This window comes from Bidens hawaiensis, unplaced genomic scaffold, assembly GCF_021521415.1.
Source record: "Bidens hawaiensis isolate Kalapana, Puna unplaced genomic scaffold, B.hawaiensis_p1.1 tig00057770_1, whole genome shotgun sequence".
NCBI lineage: Eukaryota > Viridiplantae > Streptophyta > Magnoliopsida > Asterales > Asteraceae > Bidens > Bidens hawaiensis.
The window spans coordinates 25939-51604 of record NW_027506399.1 but is presented as its reverse complement, the minus strand read 5'-3'; the positions used below and the strand labels follow the sequence as shown (position 1 = coordinate 51604).

At 36.9% G+C, this 25666-nt stretch overlaps 1 protein-coding gene across 1 annotated transcript; it reads right to left on the bottom strand.

The window, feature by feature from the left end:
* Window positions 1-356: 356 nt before the first annotated feature.
* LOC143617760 (putative L-type lectin-domain containing receptor kinase S.7) lies at window positions 357-2515 on the bottom strand. Its single transcript, XM_077090222.1, has one exon. It carries the CDS (start codon window positions 2485-2487, stop codon window positions 448-450), a length of 2040 nt encoding a protein of 679 aa, XP_076946337.1. The 5' UTR covers window positions 2488-2515; the 3' UTR covers window positions 357-447.
* Between the last annotated feature and the right edge of the window lie 23151 nt (window positions 2516-25666).

Genomic DNA, 25666 nt, shown 5'->3' with positions numbered 1-25666 from the left:
TTGTGCCCATGCACCTAGAGCCAATAGGTTTCTAACCTGTTTTTGGTTGATGTTCATGTGATCATGTCCCGTAAATTTAAAGCCTAAAACTAGTCGATTTTTTATATGTTGCAGCAATTGTAGCTTATTATATGACCCTTGAACCAACACTTGATAATCTTAATGTACTTAAAGGTCTCGCAGCTTAAACGCTAAAATCATGACCTCTATAACCCAAATGATGTATAACATGAGAATTTGATGAAAGTAGATGTCGGCCGGTTCTTTTACGACATTGGAAATCGCCATGGTGTCGTTTTGAAAGCGGGTATGTTTGGACTTGTGAAATGAAGTTGATAACAATAATCTCAGTAAAATAGGAGTATAATCTTTAGCTTTTTATTCACTACAAATTACAATTGCCTTACATTACAATCAGTATATCAATAATCTAATTCTAGCTGTAAATCACTTGAAAGAAGCACACATGTAAGAATTATTACAAAGCTGTGTTGTGCTTGTATAGGGAAACAAAGTCACTGGCCTTCTTGTTGGCAATTTAGGTATCTCTGTCTCAAAATTCAAGTACTCCATCACTTCCGCCATGTTCGGCCGCCCCGCATTCTCTTTCAATGTGCACAATAATCCGATCTCTACAAGCCGAATCGCCTGGTCCAGGTTCAACACCGGACCCATCTTTACATCAACAACCTTTTCCTTCTCATTCATCTCATGCATGGTCCAAGCCCATTGCAACAGGTCCGAGTCTAACGCGTCACTTTCAGGGTCAGATTCGGTCCTAGACCTGTACCGGTTTCTACCAGCTACAACCTCTAGTAGCACCACCCCGAACTCAAAAACATCGGTCGGTTGACTAATCGACTCCATGAACCGGTTTGATTCTGGACCGGCCATTACAAATCCGAAATCTCCAAGCAAGGCCCGAACACTAACATCAATAAACACACTACTTGTTTTCACGTTTTTGTGAGCTCGTTTTTGCGAATGAAGGTAGTTTAACGCATGAGCCACGTCTCGAACCACCTTGAGCCGCCGGCTCCAAGGCAAGACACCGTTTCCGTAAAGCCAATCGTCCAATACCCCATTCGGTACGTAATCATAAACCACCATGGTCTCTTGGTGATCAAAGCACCACCCTCTAATGGGCACTAGATTGGGGTGGCGTAGCTTGCTCATCGCCTTGATCTGCTTACACACGTGCCGCCGGTTAACACCACTCGACTTGAAATACTCAACCGAAAACCGCTTCACCACCACATGGCACCCGTTCAACAAAGTACCATGGTATGTTTCACTTCTTTCATCATGAGCCACCTTGTGTAGCTCGTCAAAACAACGAGTCGCCGTTGAAACCTCTGAAATCGTGAACCGCCTTGGTTTGTTTGGCGGTCGAGGCCGCTCTTTCACCTCTGACAGCATAGCCACCGCGTTCGACTTCTCCGTACCCCGCTTGCGGTTGTAGTACAAACTCACAAAAGCAACAACCGCAAGCAAAACCACCGACATGAATATAAAGAAACCGTTCAAATCACCACCACCTCCACCGCCACCGCCTCCATTGCCTCTAACGAGTCTGCTTTCACATGTTTCTAGCAACGGTACACGAAGCGAGGCTCGACTAGTTGAAGTAAAATTCCACGAAATTAAGTTATGTATTTCTGTAAAATTTCCTGTCGAAGCCGAGAACCCGACGAACATGTACTCGTTTAAAAACTCCGATATATCGAGTTTTCCTTTGAAAACCGGTTTCGAAGGATACCCACGATTTTCGGGACCCATCCGAATACTCAAAACCCGGTTTGGGCCTTGATAATCAATCCAAGCTCTTTGTATTTCACCATTTTTCAAATCCAAACCGAACTCGGATACATTAATTGTGATCGTCGAAACAATCGAACCCAAATTAATCCCGATATGGTTATCGTTCGGATCCCCAAACTCGACATTCTCCCTCGTGTCGAATTCGATCCCAACCGCTTTATATTCCTCAGCACACGCATCATTTAGCATACCTAGCCACGGGCCGGGCCGGCCCACGGTGAACTCATCCGGTGCTAACATAAACGTAAACCCACTCCCACCACCGCTACCACCACTACCATCACCGCCTTTCGACACATTCGACTCCACGGTTTCAAGTTGAAACGAGAAAGTCGCTTCAAACGAAGCTGGGGTTCGTGTAACCGGGTCGAAGACCCGAACCGGGTAAGCATAAATAGCCCGGCCGGCCAAGTGTTTAAGATCAACATCAATATCTTTTGGGTTTTTATCTGGTATTTGAATTCGACCGGTTTTGTCCACGGTTGAGCTGCCTAAAAGCATGATATTATGACCCGAATTGGGGGAGTTAAAACCGGGGAAAGAAAAGTGTTTTGTGACGTTGATGGCAACTCCGTTTTCGGGTTTCTTGTGACCGGTTGATTCGACATGAACGAAGAAGATGATGAGTGTTATGAGGGTTGGAAGAAAGATGGTGTTGGGTGCCATTGAAGAATATTGAAGGTTTGATTATTGTTATAAACGTATTTGTGAATGATTAGAGGTGTCAATTCGTATGTATATATGAAGTTGTGGTGGTGAGTATCGAATACAAGATGTGGTCATGTTTTCGGCGGGAATGATTAATAAAAGACAAACGAAGATGATAATGTACCGGTTTATATAATATATAATTTTATACGACAAGATAGTCTTTTAAACATTCAAAGATTCAGGGTCTGGCGTCGTAGAAAATTTTAGAGGTGCGGAAAAGCAACCAGATCGGTTTTAAAACCAGTATGGATCGACTCAACAAAATCAAAACCGGTTTCACTTGAACTGGTTGCAAAATAAATTTTGGATCAGGGTTGAAACCGATTTGGAGCCTAAAGTTGACTTGAAATCTTATATTTGATTTGTTTGAAATATGTACACCGAAATCTTATATTTGATTTGTTTGAAATATTGTTTGGATTATGTTAAAGCAACAATGGGCTCAATGATTGCTGATTGCTAGAAGGTCCAAGATACACACAATCAGACAAACAAGGATATATTTAATGACTTTATAATATGAGTAGTGGAAGTTAAGGTTATATCACATATGTAGGTAAGATATCATATAAGATTTTGAAAGGTTGATCAAAATGGTAGTAGGCAAAAAAATTGATGAGGTGGACAATCATGTTGAGTTCTTCAACCTAATATTCAAAAGCAAATGTTTGGTGTTAGGCTAACATGTTTGGTTTTGCCAACCTTAAATTATTTATTAGTGATTTTTGAGACCACAACACGCATGAAAACTGAATAACTAAATCGTAACCAAATTAACCAATAAAATTTGACAGAATTAACCAATCCGAATTCAAAAACAATGGTTTGGTTAACCATTTTATAAGAACCTACTTTTGTCGGTTGGTCTCAGATTTGTTGTTTGTCATTAACCGAACTGGACTGAATGTCATGAATGTGAAATAAATGGAAGTACCACCCATGCTTCTCCGTTATACCGCCAATGTTCTAGTTGTATTTAATTGATATAATTATCTTTTTTTTATTATTATTTAGTTACTTAATGATAACTCACGTGTTTTTCTTCCTACTCCTTTCAGATTAAGGGGGTGTTTGGATGAGCTTCTAAAACTTGTTTATTTGTTTTTTGAAAAAGTAAAAGGTGTTTGGTAAAACAACTCTAAAAGCTTCAAAATGGAGCTTTTCAAAAGTTGTTTTGCTTTTCAAAAAACAAATAAGCAAAAAATAAAATTATAAGCTCACCCAAACATCCCCTTAAGTATTGCAACATATCTAATTGAAGAAGCCAAGGATGCTGACTTAGGTGCCACAATCAAACATAAAAGTTTTTAACATTTGTCATTTAAATAGAGGCCCAAGGCTACATGCCTACATACAAAAAATCTTAACCACTCTTGATTATTTAGCCCACTGATTCTTAGTTAAAGTACACCAAAAATTAGCCCAACACATGTTTAGCTCGTCTTTGAGTTTATAAAAAAACCTTGTGCAAATATAATTTTTTTTTCTAAATTTCAAACTAATGTTTTAGGGCTTTTGATTGAAATGAAGATACGAGTCGATTGATGTAAAAATAGCTCGAAACGGTGATCCAAATAACTTGATTTTTGTTAATTATAAGTTCAAACACTCGAATTGAATCATTGTTTCGTCGTTTTGGAGCACCATTTCGAACTAAGATTTACATAAATAGACGTGTATCCTCCTTCCGATCAAAAACACAAAACATTAGTTTGAAATTCGAGAGATTAAAAAATTCTATAGTATGAACAGTGATTCTCCAAATTTACTCTCAACAATAACATTTTATCTTTCGTTTACTCACCCACAATCTAAAATATAGAGGTCATCCTCACATACTATATAGGAAGCTAGTAGGAATGCTCTAAGATATATCTTAGCAGTAATTTGATAGCTTGTTAATATTACATCAAGAGACTATATTTGAATAAGTTAAAAAGCCTCTTACCCGGTCAGATTTATAAACATGTTAAGTGAAATCTCTGAATCAATCCTCTTAGTAGCTTAGATGATTGGCTTCAAAAATCCTCTAATTGACCAAATTAACAAACTGATCCAAACTTTATAGTCGAATAAGCTGATTGGTTTCTATTAACAGAAGTTTTTAGGTTATGCTTCGATGAGAGAACCAAGCCAAGCTATGTACAACTATTGATCTTAATATCAGTATTAACTAGTGTTATACCAGGCGCGTTGCGCCGGGAAGGTTGGTAATATCCAGACGATGATAAACCCAAACGTTGTTGGTCATGTGCGTTGAGGTGGTAAGTCGATTTAACTTCGATCGGTTTCGGCTAAGTGCGTTATAATACTGGAACTAAAAACCAATAATAAAAAAAAACATATTAAATTTGATGTGGATCAATTGAGTGGTATTAGTCGGAAACACTGGTGGTGAGTCTACGCAAATTCAGCTCATTTCCATCACATTGGTTACGGTACCAAAATTAAAACAAAATGCAGTGAGTCTACGCGAATTTGTTCGGTTTCTGTTGTATTTGTCACGGTACCGGAACTAAAACAAAAAGTAAATAAAATTCAACAACCAATACGGTGCCGCCGAGTGGGCGAGCACTTAGCGGCACCAAAGTTTGTAATTGTATTATATAATAATTAATACTGATAACAATATGATATTAACATTAATAATACTAATTATTATTACTACAACTATTGTTATTATTACTATTATATATTTTGTTATAACTAATATCATCCAAAAATCTAAAAGGGCTACGTAAAGATACAGGAAATATAGATTTTAATTCGGAATCAAGTAAACATCTTACTCCAAAGTTTCAACTGGTTATTCAAAATGAAGATTTAGTCATTTAACTCCAGTCAAACTAGATGACTTGGTCATTATTAATATGTATTATGTGTTTAACTAAATTACGGTAGATACATCCATTTACGTGTGCCTTAGTAAATGTAGTGTGTTGCTTCAGCTCATCCTAGCGGTTTAGTAAGTTCATAACTCGATCATGTGTAAACGGGATTAGTGTTCATGGTAAATGGTCAAAAAAGCACCAAGTTTTATGCACGATAGCGACATTGATCAATTTTCAAATGTTTTGGATATAGACATGACTATTTTATCGTTTCTATACAAAACGTAGTTGCTAGGTATGTTAATCAATGATTCAACTTTTGCTTGTTTGAAGACGGTTTATAAATAAATAAAAATACATGATTTAGTAGTCGCACATTATACTTAAATTACTGAATAATTTATTAATTCAATAACATTTGAAATATGGACCATGTGGATTGTTAAGGCTTGGTTATTTTCAAACTAGATTACTAAAGTGGTCCTTGTAATGCGTTTAACTTAATTATGTGATATGTTCATATCTTAATGTCTTTATATTTGTAGCGTGTTCCTTTAGATCATCCTGGCGGTTCATTAAGTTCAAAACTCGATCTATTGAAAACATGACCAATATTTCGGCTAAATTGTTTAAAAAAAGTACCATATGTTTTATGCACGAATCACGATTGTGGCGTTGATCGGTTTTCAAGTGTTTGGACCATGACGTGACCAATTATTTTATGTATACAAATACGGACATGATTACTAACATGTAATTGCAAACCGTGTTAACTACTAAGCACTAAGCAGTATCATACTTCTCACTAATACAACCTCAGCATTTGTAATTCATATATGTTGTACCATCTCATGAAGAGTTAGTAACATTTGTCCCAATCAATGTAATAGTTCGAAGCACATAAACACATTCCTTTGGTCTATTTTAGATACATTTTACAACTTTGTTTTCACATAAATACAATCTTCGTTCTGTATAGAACCTTTCTGTCTTATCCAATTACTTATTTCATATACTCACTAAATACTTTAATCTGATAAGAACGTAACTGGATTATCCTCTCTATATATGGTTGTGGTCACTCCAAGAGATACACGTTTAATAAGCATAAGTCTAGGCATACCAACAAAACTTTTAACAATAAGCTAAAACTAATTTGTTTGTAGTGTGGAAAGCATGGCTACTTAAAAAGAACCATGTAATTTTTTAAAATGTTTTGACAAACATATATGCCACACGTTGAGTAGCCACATATTCCTTACTTTTTATTTTTCTTTTTCTATTGTTTGTTCAATATTATTTTTTTATATAATAACTTATATTAGACTTATAATTTTTTTTTGTGCAATAACTTAAAAAATATTTTGTATTTAATATTTAATTAAATTCTTTTGTTGTTTACACTACATTTCAAATAAATTTTATTAACAACTAAACTATATCTAACGTATTTTATAGTCTCATAACATAAAAAAAGTATTATTTCGAATATAACTCAGCTTTCAATAAAACTTATAGTGATTGTAGACAAACCGAAAAATTAATAAATAAAGCAAAAATGTATATTTAGTTTTTTTTTTAATTCACATATTACATTCTTTTAAATAAATACTAAAATAAATATTAAATGAAAACTAAAAAGATGTGAAGAAAAGATAGATGCAGCTACACAAATTAATAGCAATATATTCATTTGTCAAACATTTTAAGAAAGGATCTCTAATGTCATCAGAAGCTTTCAAACATACTATTTCATAAAAACTTTCAAATTTCAACTGATTATATTCAAATGAAAATTTGATTCTAGTCAAATTAGATGACTCAGTCGTTAACTGAATGTCGAAATAATACCTCCAATCATCCATTAATGTATGTCTTTGTATATAACGTGCCTGTTCAACTCGTCCTAGCGGTTTATTAAATACAAAACTCAATCAAGTGAAAACTTAATCAACATTACGGCTAAATGGTCAAAAACAAGTATCACGTTTTATGCTCGACAAAGACATGACCAATTATCCTTTCTATAACCATAGCTGTTGGTTATGTTAATCAAGTGGTTCGACTTAGCTTGTTGTTGAAGACGGTATAAAAGTCAACACTAGGGTGCAAACGAACCAAGCCACTCATGAGTTACTTAAGTTGAATCGAACCGAGCTTAAATGAGCCTGAACTTGAGTCTAAATATAATTTAATTAATAAACGAGCCCAAACTAGAGATCAACTTAAAAAGCTCGAATATGCTTGCAACCCTAAATGAAACTTATATATTATTTGTATAATGTTTATGTGATATACCAAAAATATATTTGCATGATATTTGTTATGATATAAAAATAGTAATAAAATTAACTAAATAAATATATTATGTTATAAGAAAATTTAGAATTATAAATACATAACAAAAGATATATTAAAAACATACGTGCTTAAACAAGTCTAATCTCAAGTCTAAAACAAACTCGTTTAGTGTTAATATTCTATATACTTTCATCTTCACGTTATTTTAACATCTTATTGGATTTACATATTTGGGATTATCCTATCAAATATATGTTATTTTATAACAATCCGTGTGTTTATTTATCATGGTCAACTTTTAGTTGTATTCACACAAATATGAATAATCACATACAAATAGAGAGAGGAAAAAAAAACTTTTGAAATGAATACTAATGAAGGGCACGTTGGGTCGGTGTGTAAACACGTGTTTGAATTATTTATTATTGCAAATAACCATCAACTAGAAGACAAACAGAAAAAAATCCAAAACTAAAATCGGTAAAAGGCACATGAACAAAACGTAGTCCTTTTTTTTAATACCCTTTTCTGAATCGACATGTTCTGACTCTAACCCAAACTCGCCCGATTCAATCCATTTGTCGGTCCTAATCTATCAACATGTTTAGTGTTTACCAACTAAACACAATATGGAATTTTTTCCAAATTTTTATTCAATTATCAATTCAAATTCCATACATATAAAAGTTCTTAAAAAGAATTACATGAACCGAACGCAGCTGATAGCCTCTTAAACCTCTTAATAGTTAACAGGTAGTTTTAAGTCTGAATGATTAAGAGGTAACCATTAAGATGCAGTCTCTTAATCATTAAGAAACTATAAACTATTAAGAAGTAGTTTCTTAGTAATCATTAAGAGATTACCAAACAGCCCGGTCCCTTTTTATATGTGTGTTTATATGCAATATCAATTTTCTTGAAAGGGTGGCTAGAGGTGTAAATGTGTTGATCCGAGCTTGACATAAGCATATATATAACTTTGTATTCATTCAAGGTAGATATATGACAATTACAATTTCGTAATTATATATATTTTATATATATATCGTTATTAATGGTAGATTCATTTGGACTTTTGATCCTAATCAAACTTGACTTATAAGCTTAAATTGAGCTTGTTAATTTTATAAACGAGCTTCAACGTACACTTGATGATTTCAACTCTAGCGATATTGGAGAGGAGAGGGGCATAGTCTAGGGGGAAACGTAGTGATCGAATAAACATGTATGGCAATGTGCTTGGGAACTATGGAGATGAATGAAAGAGTTCCGTCCATCAATTTCAATAGTAATTTTTTAAAGCTAACTAGGAATAATTCATATAATAATAAAAAGATCCAATTACAGCAGAGAGGCAGATAAGCGGGTGACAAGCTGCGTTATCACCCCTTTTGAATGGCAAATCGATCGTACTGAAAACAAAGTTATCGTTCTTCGACGTCGTTGAGATACTGGGAACGACCTGCTGAACTATTTTCATAAACGTAGCAGCATCCGGGGCAAGACACCCAAATGTATCGAAAGCAAAATGAATGAAGGCGTGTTAATTCTCAACACATGCATTCTCGTGCTTAGCAATTTTTCCTAATTTTGCCTTTATCATAACCTGCCTAGCAACAAACTTGGTGTATCTAAGCCCGAGAAAAGGGGACACCCCAATAAGGTCCACACAGGCATCCGCCCTCCCAATTCAAACAAAACAATGTCCGCTGGTCGGAGAGTAGACCTTTTTTCACGCGAATCTTACAAGAAATTCGCATGAGCCTATTTTTTGACGAGATTCCCGCCCGTTTTAACACATCACAAAGGACATCCATGTCCAAATCATGTCTTTATTTAAACCACGTGAGGTCTTTGCAATGAACCGCATTGTCACCAAATTATCTAAACAAACTTCACTGCAGATCGGGCAGGCCTCATCAACTAGGAACATGGGGATCATTAAACGATGTTTAAGAATGACCCGATACTCCACTACTGACATGTGATGGCCTAACCCTTCTATGGTGATGACAACCAAAAACTTTTGAGCATGAGGAGTCTGAAGACATTCTAATATCGCTCTCTGACGAGTGGACATGCCAAACTTTTCACGCAAACTTTGGACAGTTTTACTATAAAGGGTGCTCGCCAAAGCATTTTGGGCTTTAGGGGGCGGTGACCTTATTAGCGACCCGCGAAGATCAAGATCGGGAATAGAGTTGTGCAAACAATCCAACGCACACCCAAAATCAGAATCTAACCTATCAACACCACAATCACGCAAAATGTGGTCCTGTAATTTCCAAGATTATGCTCTCGAGGCTACGAAAGCATATGTGGAAACATCCTCAGCTAAATATAACCCTAACCCACCAAAACGAATAGGGAGAGAAGCTAGTATCCATTGAAAATCTCCAAAACACGGACACGAACTACATGATCCTCAATCGTCGCTCGGAGCCCTTTGTAAAAAACAAAGACATCAACCTTAACAAACATAGGCTGGCATCTTCGAAGTCCAAACAACAACTTAGCCACCCCCATACAGGAGCGAAGCAAGAGAAGCTCGCATTGAGGGTCACACGGGCGAGTAAGACACCTCATTAGGTCCACTGCTTTTGAAGCTCTGGTAATGACCAAACAACTGATAAAACCGACGTCCCGGCTAACCGCACCTCCAAGGATTTTTACCCCTAACTCCGGTCTTCCAATCTCGATAGGAAATAAACCTACTTTAGCCTTTACCCCATTGCACGACGACCAAAATACTTCAGTCTTTTTAATATTAAGCTCAAGCCCCAAACTTGGCCCCTTGGATCTAATAATATCCAAGGCTTTAGCCACTTTAATGGCGTCTACTATAATCGTGTCATCATCTAAGTGCCATGCATGGAAAAGTAACTTGCAACCGTCTGGTACCCGATGAATGGGGGGGGGGGAGTGTAAGCTAATGCAAAGAGAAGGGGGACCTATAGGATCGTCTTGTTGAACCCCGGTAGTTGACTTAATTCAATCATTCCCTACATATAGCCTAGTCGGTTGCCCATAAAAAATTTAACCCATAGGGAAATAGATGGGCATCTGGCACGAACCTCCTGCAGGAGTGTGGTCCTATCCAATAGGTTGAAGACATTAAACAAATCTATTGTAAGCAAAGTCAACGACCAGACCATCAGAGTGGAACATGTTAAGAAATCTATTCACACTATGAAACACCGCCTCCGCTCCACTCGAAATAATGTATTGTCATTACCCACCTTAGCATCACAAAACAAACCGGCTGACACCATCTCCTCAATAACAATGTGAAGTCCTTCCATTGCTAAAATAACCGAAAGAGAAAGATGGTCTTTTTGTCTCATGCCTCTTTCTAAATGGAATTCCGTAGTACACCTTGAGTGTCTTTCATGTGCACGTGTACACCACCTTATTGATTCCTACACTTTTTATGCTTAAGGGCTTTACACCTCATCCTTCATCTATATATGTGTCATGTGTGTGTTTGTATGAATGTCATTATTTTATACGAGTAAAGTTAAAATAAATAGTAAAATAAAAATGAGAAGTGTGAAAAAGAATCTAATACATTGATCTTAAATATGGATAGTGGAGATTAATTTAAGAATAAAAATTGATGAGAAGGACATGAATGTTGTAACCCACTTATGATGATTTTCTCTCTCCACATGCAATACACATGTCAATTCATCAATCATTTTAAAACGTCTATAACTTTTTCATATGACATTTTTTTAGAAATTTTTTTTACCATAATAACATGCGTTGTTTTATCTTTAATATGAATATAATACTGTTACATGATAATAAAAAAAAGTTAGTGAATTTTTTTATATTGTGTTATTTGGTTGTCCGTTGTGTTTTTTAATTGAGTTTTTCTATGCATTGTGTTATAAATTTTGGTCATTATGTTTTCTAATTGGTACTCATATTAAAGATAAATTAAAACAAAGAGTACATCATTGTTTATTTCTGTTCGTCATTGTGTCTTTATACTCAACATTTGTCTTTATACTTATCATTGTGCTCAACTTTCACTTAAGTTGAGAAAAATACTATTATGTTCATTGTGTATTACGTTCAAGTCATTATGTAATATGTAGATTTCGTTGTGTTTTACGTTTTAGGTCATTGTGTTATATGTATTTATTATTGTGTCTTACGTTTCAGGCCATTGTGTTATATATTCATTATTGTATTTTACGTTTCAAGTTGATGTATACAAAAATATACATATTTTTAGCATCAAATAATCTCTAAAAACTGCAACTTCTATCGTATAATATAGTTAAAATAACTACTTATCATGTTAAAATGTATTTTCAGGTAAATCCAAGCCTTAAACGAAGAGAAACGAATGAAAAGACAAATAAAAACCAAAGAAAACAGCAAAACATGGGGGCTGTGTTTCAGGAAACATGGGGCTGTGCTTCAGGAAACACGGGGCTGTACTTTCAGGAAACATGGGGCTGTGCTTTTGGAAACACGGGGCTGTTGTTTTGGGAAACATGGGGATGTGCTTTTGGAAGCACGGGGCCGTGCTTCTGGTCACTTTTCAGAAAAGACAAAAAAATCTACAAGAAAATACAAAATAGTGAACAGCTGGACACGGGGCCGTGCTTTTGGAAGCACGGGGCCATGCTTACCTCTCAGAAACGCCAAAAAGAATGAGCACATGTCACTAAAAAGCACGGGGGCGTGCCTCAGGAAGCACGGGGCCGTGCCTACCTTCCAGAAACGACAAAAATAAATAGCACATGTCATTAAAAAGCACGGGGGCGTGCCTCAAGAAGCACGGGGCCGTTTCAACCTCACAGAACAAAACAAATCTGGCATATGTCATAAAAATGAACGGGGGCGTGCTCATCAATCACGGGGCCGTGCCTCACTATCCAGATTGCCTATAAATAGTGGCTCATGTTGCACTCATTTAGTGTGCCTTGAAAAGAATTATATCCGGTTCTCTCTTATAAAAACACACACTAACACTCACAAAGAAAAATAGTGAAGAGTTTGAAGGCTTTGAGGTCATCACCATCATCACCATCATTAAGAAGGAAAATTCATCTACATTTGGTTAGATCATTCCAAGTTTAATCATGTATTTGTTATCATCATTCATCTTAATGTTTGTCATTATGCTCATTATGAGCTAAACTCCATTTACCATCTAAAATCTATGAAGAAGCTTTGTTTTATTTGATGATTATATAAAACATGTGGTTTAGTTTGGTAAAGTACATGGTTATCTTACAATTATCTTTTGATGAGAAATGTTTCACCATCTTAAAATACTAATTCAAAGTTGGTGATTGTCAATTATATTGGCAATCGTTCATGATCGATTCATGTTCTTGAAAGATAGAAATACTTTGATATATTATCGAAACATGGATCCTTATATTGTACTTAGAAATGATGAGATATAAGTTATGATGTATTTCTCTAAGACTTGGTAATCCGAAAATGACTTTGCTTAGGATATCATGCTAGTTAAAGAAATCATATGTTAACGGAATGTGTAATTATAACCTACATAAATCAACCAAGGGGAGGTTGTGTGAGTTAACTACAACCACTCGAAGTTGTTAGGATTGGTATTTGAGAAATCAAAGTCAATTCTAATCATTCTACTTTACCAAATGCTTGTCTACTTAAATTGACATTCTCAGGGTAGCATGCTATTAAGCATAGGATGGACTTGAAAATATGCATGTTATTATTCATTATGTCATAGAATGTGTTCACTCAAAAACGAGGATCATAATTCTATCATATATTATTTGGACAAGTCTATCACGTGTTTAACTATTAATCATCAAGGAACAATGGAGTGGATTCTAGATATTAGATGGTAACCTTCGCATAATTGAATAACTCGTTTAGAATTTCTTATCTTGGTCACCTATATATTATTTATAAGTATTTACATTTTATAAAAAGTTCAAAAAATTAACCCCAAAATGATTAAAACCTCTGATTAAAGTAAAACAACGATTTATTATTAGAAACCTTTGTGTCCACGTATCGATACTTGGTTCTTACCAATACTATTCTACATATACGATAGGTACACTTGCCTATTTTGTGTGTGTCTAGTCTTTGTAGAAATCACTTTTATAAATTTAAAACACGATCTCGTGCAAAAGCTAAATATCCAATCTTTCATATTTTATAAGCCGCGCACACACGCATCAAGTTTTTGGCGCCGTTGCCGGGGACACGGTACGTTTCTAAGAACGATCCAAGTTTTAATTTAATCATTGTTTATAATTGTACAAATTTTTAACTTCTATTTTATTTTATCTTTATTTTTTTTACTAAATACTAAAATACATAATTTTACGGCTAGCCTAATTTTAACCTTTATTTACCTTACCTCTACTTTAGCTTAATTAATTTAGACCTTAGTTTAGTTTAAAATAGCTTAGCCTAACTCATAGTTTAACTTAGACTAACTTTAACTAACTTTTACTTTAGTTATCATTTTGATTTAGACCATGTATGTCCTCTACTTTTGAGCCTGAGCTTGTTTCTCCAATTTCTGAACCGGAACGACTCTTTCGTCGACGAACTCGTAAACGGACATCAGAAACCGCAGAAGCAATCAAAGACGAATCAGTAGTCGCTACCACATCAGGAGAAAATCAAACCGAAGAAATGATGGCGGCCTAGAACAATGAGCCGAACATGAGCCAGTATGCTAAGCCATCTCTCGAAGGCTATGGCAATTGAGTGGCTCCACCCGAAATCACTGAAAATTTCGAAATCAAATCAAGCACCAATCATATGGTGGAAAATTCAGTTCAATTTCATGGTATCCTCGACGAAGACCCTCTTTCTCACATATCTCGATTCTTACGAATCTGCGGAACCTTTAAAATCCAAAAATGTTCAGACGATCAAATCAAACTCAAACTCTTTCCTTTCTCTCTTAAGGGCCATGCCCTAGAATGGATAGAATCTATTTCCTCTGGTTCCATCACCACTTGGGACCAGATGGTTGAACAGTTTCTCCTCAAATATTTTCCGCCCGATAAAACTGCCAAATACCGAGCCAGCATTACTGGATTCCGGACCGATGATGACGAGTCGTTACACGCAACATGGGAAAGATACAAAAGTCTTCTAAGAAGATGCCCACATCATGGACTGAGCGTATGGTTACAAGTTCAAACTTTCTTTGACGCACAATCCATTCAAAACAAACAGGCCACCGACCAGATCGCTGGTGGAGACCTGGGATCCAAATCACCTAACGAAGCATTTGAAGTCCTGGAGAAAGCCACAAAGAAGAGTTTCGCTTACAATCCACCAAGATCTACACCTACCCATAAAGGAATATACCACGTCGATTCCAATACTCTTGTCACAGCACAGCTTGAATCCCTTTCTAAAAAATTCGAACTACTTCAAGCCGAGCTATCAAAAACCAGACTCATCTGTGACACTTGTGGAGGAAATCATAAGACGAGTGACTGTAAACAAGTCATCATGGCCATAGAAGAAGTCAATTTCATCGCTCGTCAGAACAACGCTTTCAGCAACAACTACAATCCAAGATGGAGAAACCACTTGAATTTCAGCTGGAAAGACGGAGGTAACACTCAACCCTTACCCGGATTCGAAAAAAGACCGATGAATCAACCCTTCCAGCCTAAACCTCAATTTCAAGATCAAAGTTCTAGTAGCCATCAAAACCCAAGCTACTCGAATATCGAAGAAATGTTGATCCAAATCATGACCAAGACAAATGAAGCAGAAAAGAAGGCCGACTCAAGAGCTGTTGATATTAGCCGAGTATTGTCAAAACATGAAGCCGACCTTCAAAGTCAACAAGCATCATTGCAGTATCTAGAAACTCAGATCGGACAGATTGCCCAACAAATGTCAGAAAGGCCACCCGACACTCTTCCAAGCAACACAATCACTAACCCTAATGCAGCATCTAACGCTGTTACACTCAGAAGCGGTACAACCACTATTGCCTCACCAACTTCAGAACCAGTTACGGAAAAGGAAGCCGCTAACAAGCCACAAGAAACACTGATTCCAACGGGCACCGTACAACCCAAGGAGCCAGTCCAAACTTATATTCCACCTATTCCATACCCTGGACGGCTGAAACAGGAGAGATTGGAAGCTCAGTACGGGAAGTTTTTAGAACTCTTCAAACAACTCCACATCAACATCTCTTTCGTCGAAGCCATTGCTCAAATGTCGACATATGCAAAGTTTCTCAAAGAAGTGCTGACCAACAAGAGGAAGCTGGAGGAGCTCTCGCATGTCACCTTGAGTGAAGAATGCTCAGTTGTCCTCCAAAGCAAGCTGCCACCGAAAATGACCGATCCAGGGAGTTTTATTATCCCTTGTCTCATAGGAAATTTGTCTGTTGGCAATGCCCTGGCTGACCTAGGAGCTAGTATTAATTTAATGCCTTATGCGGTCTTCGCAAAACTAGGGATATGAGAACCAAAGCCCACCCACATGAGCATTCAATTAGCTGACCGATCTGTTAAATATCCTAGGGGCATTGTTGAAAACTTGCTCGTCAAAATTGACAAGTTTGTTTTCCCAGTAGATTTTGTGATTCTAGACATGGAGGAAGACAAAAGTGTACCTCTGATTTTAGGAAGACCCTTTTTAGCCACCGCAAAGGATATTATCGATGTTTGCACCGGCAAACTCACTCTCAGGGTCAATGACGAGGCAATCACTTTTGACATAGGAAAATCTATGCAATTTCCGCAACATCACGATGACACATTATCTTGTATTGACATCATCGATTCTATCGTGAGTTGCTATGTGCGGAAATCTTCCATTAATACCTCATTAGAAACACAAATCTTAACTGACACTATTACCAAACCGATTTTAGAAAACGATAATCTTAATACTGTCAATATCTATCAGAATGCATCAGAAGTAGTATATGAGATCACTAAATACAATGAAAAATCAAAACCATCAATCGAAGAACCACCAGCCTTAGAGTTAAAAGAACTACCAAACCATCTCGAATACGTCTTTCTAGAAAAAGATTCTCAACTCCCAGTAATTATTTCATCTCACTTTTCTAAAGAAGAGAAAGACGAACTTCTTAAGATTCTCAAAAACCATAAGAAGGCCATCACATGGAAGATCATGGATATCAAGGGCACCAGTCCCTCCTTTTGTACTCACAAAATTATCATGGAGGAAGAATACAAACCCGTGGTCCAACATCAAAGACTTCTCAATCCCAACATGCAAGATGTGGTGAAGAAGGAAGTAATCAAACTACTTGATGCCGGATTAATATACCCAATCTCAGATTCACCTTGGGTCAGTCCAGTTCAAGTAGTACCCAAGAAGGGTGGAATGACGGTCGTAATGAACGAGAAGGACGAGCTAATACCAATGAGGATCATCACAGGCTAGCGAGTTTGCATTGACTACCGGAAACTCAATGACGCCACAAGAAAAGATCATTTTCCACTTCCTTTTATCGATCAAATGCTTGAACGTCTATCTGGAAAAATGTTCTACTGTTTTCCATGATGGATTTTCCGGATATTTCCAAATTCCCATTGCTCCTGAAGATCAGGAGAAAACTACCTTTACATGTCCATATGGAATCTTCGCCTACCGAAGAATGCCATTTGGACTATGTAATGCTCCGGCCACCTTCCACCGATGCATGGTGGCCATCTTTCATGAAATGATCGAACACTCTATGGAAGTTTTCATGGACGACTTCTCAGTCTTTGGAGACTCCTTCGAACATTGTCTGGAAAACCTAGACAAAATGTTGACTAGGTGTGAAGAAGTAAATTTAGTACTCAGCTGGGAAAAATGCCACTTTATGGTCAGAGAGGGCATTGTTCTCGGTCATAAGATATCCTGAGCAGGACTAGAAGTTGATAGGGCAAAAATAGAAACAATATCCAAACTTCCACCACCAACTTCAGTCAGAGCCATTAGAAGTTTTCTAGGTCACGCAGGATTCTATCGCCGCTTCATAAAAGACTTTTCCAAAATTTCTAGACCTATGACCAAACTTCTGGAGAAAGACGCACCCTTCGTCTTCTCTGAAGAATGTGTTGAATCATTTAACATATTGAAGGACAAACTTGTCAACGCACCAATCATGACTACACCCGATTGGACCCTTCCATTCGAGATCATGTGCGATGCAAGTGACTTTGCAATTGGAGCCATACTCGGACAACGCAAAGAAAAACACTTTCACCCAATTTACTATGCTAGTAAAACTTTTAATGATGCACAAGAAAACTACACCACAACAGAAAAAGAGTTATTAGCAGTAGTTTTCGCCTGTGAGAAGTTTAGATCCTACCTAGTTCTTTCCAAAACCATAGTTTACACCGACCATGCCGCCATACGTTACCTCTTCAACAAGAAGGATGCCAAACCCAGACTTATCAGATGGATTCTACTACTCCAAGAATTCGACATAGAAGTCAAAGACAAAAAGGGTGCAGAGAATGTAGCAGCAGACCATCTTTCACGCTTAGAATGCTCATCTTCAGAAGAACTTCACAAAGAAACTATCAATGATAATTTTCCACACGAAATTCTCATGCATATCCAAGCAGTCATGCAGGAAAAGGATGAAAGTCCTTGGTTTGCCGACTTCGCAAACTATCTGGCTTGTAGAATCCTAAGAAAAGGGCTAACTCATCAACAACGGAAGAAATTCTTCTCCGATCTTAAGTTTTACTTCTAGGAAGATCCATACCTGTTTAGGATAGGCGCTGACCAAGTTCGTAGGTGCGTAGCAGGTAAGGAGGCCTTAGACATTCTTAAACACTGCCATGAAGGACCCACTGGTGGACACCACGGTACCGCCACTACGGTCAGAAAAGTGTTTGATGCAGGATTTTTCTGACCCACCATATATAAAGACACACATGCTTTGATCCAAGCATGCGATGCTTGTCAAAGAGCCGGAAACATCTCAGCCAAAAATGAGATGGCTCAAAAAGGCATTCAATTTTGTGAGGTCTTTGATGTATGGGGAATAGATTTCATGGGCTCATTTCCTAACTTATTCGGAAATAAGTACATCCTTGTAGCAGTCGACTACGTGTTTAAATGGGTAGAAGCACAAGTTCTTCCCACTAACGATGCTCGAGTAGTTGTACGATTTCTGAAAAAGTTATTTTCACGATTCGGTACTCCGAAATCCCTAATCAGCGACAGAGGTACCCACTTCTGTCAAACTCTGATGGACAAAGTCTTAGCACGATATGGGGTTCACCACCGACTGGCAATACCATATCACCCTCAGACTAGTGGGCAGGTAGAGATCTCGAATCGAGGAATTAAAAGGATTTTAGACAGAACTATAAGAATGAATCGCAAAAATTGGGCAGAAAAGTTAGATGACGCTTTGTGGGCCCTCAGGACGACTTACAAAACCCCCATAGGAACAACACCATTCAAACTTGTTTATGGGAAGGCATGTCATCTACCCGTAGAACTGAAACACAAAGCATATTGGGCTCTGAGAGCAGTGAATTTTGATCTAATGTCCGCCGGTAAAAACCGAGAAGATCAAAATCACGAGCTCGAAGAACTAAGAGCACTGGTATATGAAAATTCCTGGTCTTACAAAGAAAAGACTAAACGTTTACACGACGCCCATTTAAAAGGAAACAAGAAATTTCAAGTTGGAGACCGTGTACTGTTATATAACACACGTTTACGTCTTTTCCTAGGAAAATTGAAATCTCGTTGGACAGGTCCACACATAGTTGAATCAGTTTTTGACTATGGGGCAGTTGAGATTTCAAATTCTGACGTCCACAAGTTCAAAGTTAATGGACATCGACTAAAACCATATATCAATGGTCCATTCGAGAACGTCTCGGAGGTACTAATCCTCCACCAAAACCGATGAACATATTGGAAGTAGGGTCTGGCCAAGACCCTGATTAAACTAGGCATTGTAAATAGAAATAAAAATAAAAATAAAAATAAATAATAATAATAATAAGTTTCAGTATTATTATGATGTTTTTTGGTTATATGCAGTTTTTATGATTCAGGTACACTATAGGAAAATGGAAAAAAAAACAAGGGACGCTCTGTCGTATTTTCGTTAGCCCGTAGGGATGTTCCTTTCCATTTTACCCACCATACTTCATATGAATTTTATCATGAATCTTTTTATGAATCTTTTCACATTGAGGACAATGTGAGATTCAAGTGTGGGGAGGGGAATTACTTAACCAATTGCTTGCTCAACTAATTATAAAGATTCTATAATAAACTAAATTTTTTTAGCAAACAAAGACTATTTTTATAACAAAACCAAAAGCATATCCAAGAAATTTTTTGCAAATAACCAACTGCAAATCTATTATAACCAAATAAGTGAAAAAGTAAAAAGAAGTTTTATAATATTGAGAAGAAATTTATGCAAAATATGGCGTTTATACCCAATTCCTCCGTTACTGTGAGATAAACCTCATGCCATATATTTTTTTTCCAGAAGCTTTGAGTGAGTCACATGTTTCGTGTGATTTAGAACTTGTCGCAATTATTCATTTCAAGACCGCACGAAGCGTTGTATAAGGAAGAAGGTAATATTGTCACAATCCCATCGAACCATTCTTCAAATCACAAAACCAAAAACCTTACAAAACCTTACCATACCACTTTATCCCTCTCACCAGTAAAATACAACACTGGTCTTTTACCGGCAGACCCTAAAGAATTGGAAATGCATTCTTTCGATTTCAATTTCCTTTGCTGTATACATTTCGCAAAACCTAGGTTGCCTCCAGGACTTAGGGAGAGAATTTTTCTCTTTGGCAATGAGGTGAAGAAAAAGTGGCGCCAAGACAAACAAAGGCAACCATTTTGTGAAGTTTCCAAAAGCGCAATGAAAAAAATAACGAAAATATATGAACGATGCTTAGGATACGGAAACTGATCCCACGAAGGAAGATGTAAAAAAAGTCAAACTCAGTTTCACATGAATATACCGAACTAATGAGGGTGGGGGATATTAGGCTCAAAGCCGAACGATCCATTAAAGTTGGGAGTTATGTTCAGAGCAGGATTGAGGAAGAACTGATCCACATCCTCGACAAAACTAGTCTTGGCGATCTGACCTTAAAAGAGCACTAGTTTAAAAAAAAAGCAATCGGGAGAAAGGAGCTAACCGTTGAAGACATATTAAGACTCCCGACATGAAGCAGGAGTTGTATTTACCATCCTCATTAACCTAAACCCTTGAACCACCACAAAATACCAAATTCCTACTCACACAAAACCAACCCATATTACCTTCTAATCTATGCAACCCTTCACAAAGGTGGAGCTTATTTTTCACAGGTTGCATTTTGACTAAGAGTGTTCACATACATACATCACAGGTATGATCAGATATAAAACCGAGTGTGAGTGAACATTGTGAGAACGTGACGTTTTGCATAAACGGAAACTCATAAAAACAAAATCACCTTTTTATATATCACTACATATATTCCTATGATTTAATGTTGGTTATATTGTTCCTATTTTCTTGGAACTCTTTTGGGGATGTTTAAGCTATGGTTCTAACTTGCTATTTTATAGAAAATATTTATAAGTAGCTTGCTTGAGGACAAGCAAGGTTCAAGTGTGGAGATGTTTGATGTATATAAAAATATACATCTTTTTAGCATCAAATAATCTCTAAAAACTGCAACTTCTATCGTATAATATAGTTAAAATAACTACTTATCATGTTAAAATGTATTTTCAGGTAAATCCAAGCCTTAAACGAAGAAACGAATGAAAAGACAAAGAAAAACCAAAGAAAACAGCAAAACATGGGGCTGTGTTTCAGGAAACATGGGGCTGTGCTTCAGAAAACATGGGGCTGTGCTTTCAGGAAACATGGGGTTGTGCTTTGCTTTTGGGAGACACGGGGCTGTGCTTTTGGAAGCACGGGGCCGTGCTTCTGGTCACTTTTCAGAAAAGACAAAAAAATTTACAAGAAAATACAAAATAGTGAACAGCTGGACACGGGGTCGTGCTTTTGGAAGCACGGGGCCATGCTTACCTCTCAGAAACGCCAAAAAGAATTAGCACATGTCACTAAAAAGCACGGAGGCGTGCCTCAGGAAACACGGGGCCGTTTCCACCTCACAGAAAAGACAAAACAAATCTGGCACATGTCATAAAAATGCACGGGGGCATGCTCATCAAGCACGGGTCCGTGCCTCACTATCCAGATTGCCTATAAATAGTGGCTCATGTTGCACTCATTTGGTGTGCCTTGAAAAGAATTATATCCGGTTCTCTCTTATAAAAACACACACTAACACTCACAAAGAAGATTTAGTGAAGAGTTTGAAGGCTTGGAGGTCATCACCATCAACCATCATCACCATCATTAAGAAGGAAGATTCATCTACATTTGGTTAGATCATTCCAAGTTTAATCATGTATTTGTTATCATCATTCATCTTAATGTGTATCATTATGCTCATTATGAGCTAAACTCCATTTACCATCTAAAATCTATGAAGAAGCTTTGTTTTACTTGATGATTATATAAAACATGTGGTTTAGTTTGGTAAAGTACATGGTTATCATACAATTATCTTTTGATGAGAAATGTTTCACCATCTTAAAATACTAATTCAAAGTTGGTGATTGTCAATTATATTGGCAATCGTTCATGATCGATTCATGTTCTTGAAAGATAGAAATACTTTGATACATTATCGAAACATGGATCCTTATATTGTACTTAAAAATGATGAGATATAAGTTATGATGTATTTCTCTAAGTCTTGGTAATCCGAAAATGACTTTGCTTAGGATATCATGCTAGTTAAAGAAATCATATGTTAACGGAATGTGTAATTATAACCTACATAAATCAACCAAGGGGAGGTTGTGTGAGTTAACTACAACCACTCAAAGTTGTTAGGATTGGTATTTGAGAAATCGAAGTCAATTCTAATCATTCTACTTTACCAAATGCTTGTCTACTTAAATTGACATTCTCAGGGTAGCATGATATTAAGCATAGGATGGACTTGAAAATATGCATGTTATTATTCATTATGTCATAGAATGTGTTCACTCAAAAATGAGGATCATAATTCTATCATATATTATTAGGACAAGTCTATCACGTGTTTAACTATTAATTATCAAGGAACAATGGAGTGGATTCTAGATATTAGATGGTAACCTTCGCATAATTGAATAACTCGTTTAGAATTTCTTATCTTGGTCACCTATATATTATATATAAGTATTTACATTTTATAAAAAGTTCAAAAAATTAACCCCAAAATGATTAAAACCTCCGTTAAAGTAAAACAACGATTTATTATTAGAAACCTTTGTGTCCACGGATCGATACTTGGTTCTTACCAATACTATTCTACATATACGATAGGTACACTTGCCTATTTTGTGTGTGTTTATTCTTTGTAGAAATCACTTTTATAAATTTAAAACACGATCTCGTGCAAAAGCTAAATATCCAATCTTTCATATTTTACAAGCCACGCACACACGCATCACAAGTTATTGTGTAATATGTGTTCATCATTGTGTTTTATGTATTAGATAATTTATTGTTATTTTTCATTATATTTACATATTATTACACAACGGTGTTATTAGTATTTATAAAACCCACAACGATCAGTTGAATGACACAATGACGATAAAAAAGTTGACAAAGAGAAAAACACAATGACAAAAAAAATCACAATAGTAAGCAAAAAAGACACAATGGTGTATAAATCATACTCATATTAAGAAAAAAACGCTTGTTATTATGGTGAATTTTATTTTTTTGAAAATGTCAACTGAAAAAGTTATAGACGATTAAAAATTGGGGGGAAATTAGCATGTGACTTGCATGTGAAGAGATAAAATGTGTATTATTATTTTTATACCATTTTTCTTTTATGTAAGTCTCCCCGGGGCGTCGCTGATCGATATGAGATCCGCACGAGGTCTAGGAGTGCGGTATCCTCCTAGACTCGTTTAATGGTGTAGGAGACGAAGAACACGATTACACACAAACAAATACACGAATGGGATAAAACGAATATGCAGATCCTTTATATAATAATCATAAACACATTACATACCGAACACGAAAACAAATGACGGCCGACCCGAGGTGAGCTCTACCTCGGGCCGTCCCACGCGACTACCCCTCTCGTTTTCTCTCTTACAAATACTCTCTCTTTTTCTATTCAACTGAACAAGTACTACCAAAAACTAACTACAAACCCTAAACATTACACACATATATATAGACTAATATCTTCGCGGGCTTGGGCTTGGGCCTATGGAGAAGTTGTTCTAACTTCACCAACACGTGAAGTTCTTCTAACTTCACCAACACGTGAAGTTGTGTTAACTTCACCAACACGTTCCATCTAGTCAGAATTTCATAGCGACAGTCACAAAATGCACCAACAGACTCCCCCTTGACCGTTGCTCTCAATTCTAACAAACACAAAAGATTATCTGTTACAAACCATGCACCAACAGACTCCCCCTTTTCTGTTGCTATTCTGTGTTCTTCTTCTGGTAGGACTCAATCAACCAGCAGTGTCTGAATCTGTCATGAAGCTTTACAAATCTACCAATCACCTGATGTCTTCCATATCAAATCTCCCGTTCAGTGTAAGCGCCTTCAGATTGCTTCGATCAAGATCTTTGTTCGTGACAATCCCGGTACAAAATCAGTCGTCTCAACCATAATCGGTTTGTAAAATAAGGTTCAATTTTCAACTACTAAACAGCAAGTGATCAGTTTCATCACAAAACCACCTTGGCAGAACCTAATACACATGACCATAAATATATAACGGGTTTCCCGATAAAGTCGAAGCATCTTAATAAATAAGCATCCCGGATGCTCGTATCCCACGTTTTCAGGATCCAATTCTCGAACGCCTTAAAAATAACATAAATAATATGCTCTGACCGCGATCCAGTAATGACGAAAACCCGAACAAAATTTGACTTTCTTCAGTTGGTCAACCTCGAACAATAATTATTTATTGGCCCAAAAACACTCAAATAACCAAATGTGTCATATCCAATTTCAATCAATATCCCATTTGCAATTTCAACTCCAAATCCAGAGTTGACCCGTATTTGTTCACATGTAAGACCAAGAGATATCAAGTTTCACTCGTTGTCGGAACAACGTTTTCGGTCTCACAATAATCGTGTAAACCTGGCCATTCGGACGAAAACTCCAAAGAAATTTTTTTTTTAATTTTTTTAAAGTCAACTTCGCCAAAACCCTAAAATTTTAGCGACAACTTCGCCAAAACGGCTGTTTAGCCAAAAACATATCAGAAACGGGCCAGAAACACCAAAACGCAGATCTCGCATAGCATAAGAGCCTAAGGCTTTGATACCACTTGTAGGTCCCCCCGGGGCGTCGCTGATCGATACGAGATCCGCACGATGTCTAGGAGTGCGGAATCCTCCTAGACTCGCTTATGGTGTTGGAGACGAAGAACACGATTACACACAAACAAAAACATGAATGGGATAAAACGAATCTGCAGATCCTTTATATAATAACCATAACACATTACATACCGAACATAAACAAAAACACGGCCGACCCGGGGTGAGCTCAACCTCGGGTCTGCCCACACGACACTTTCTATCTGTTTCTCTCTAGACAATGACAGCTACACAAAACACTCTCACTTTTCTGGATACTAAATCCTAAACATGACACACATATATATAGACAAACCAACTTCGCGGGCTTGGGCCTGGGCCTGTAGGCGAAGTTGTCCTAACTTCGCCAATAACGAAGTTGTCCTAACTTCGCCAATGGCGAAGTTGTTCTAACTTCGCCTATGGTGAAGTTGTTCTAACTTCACCAACACGTGAAGTTGTTCTTAACTTCACCAACACGTGAAGTTGGCTCCCTCCACAACTTCACCCAACTAGTCAATGGCATAGCGACGGTCACAAAATGCACCAACATTTTA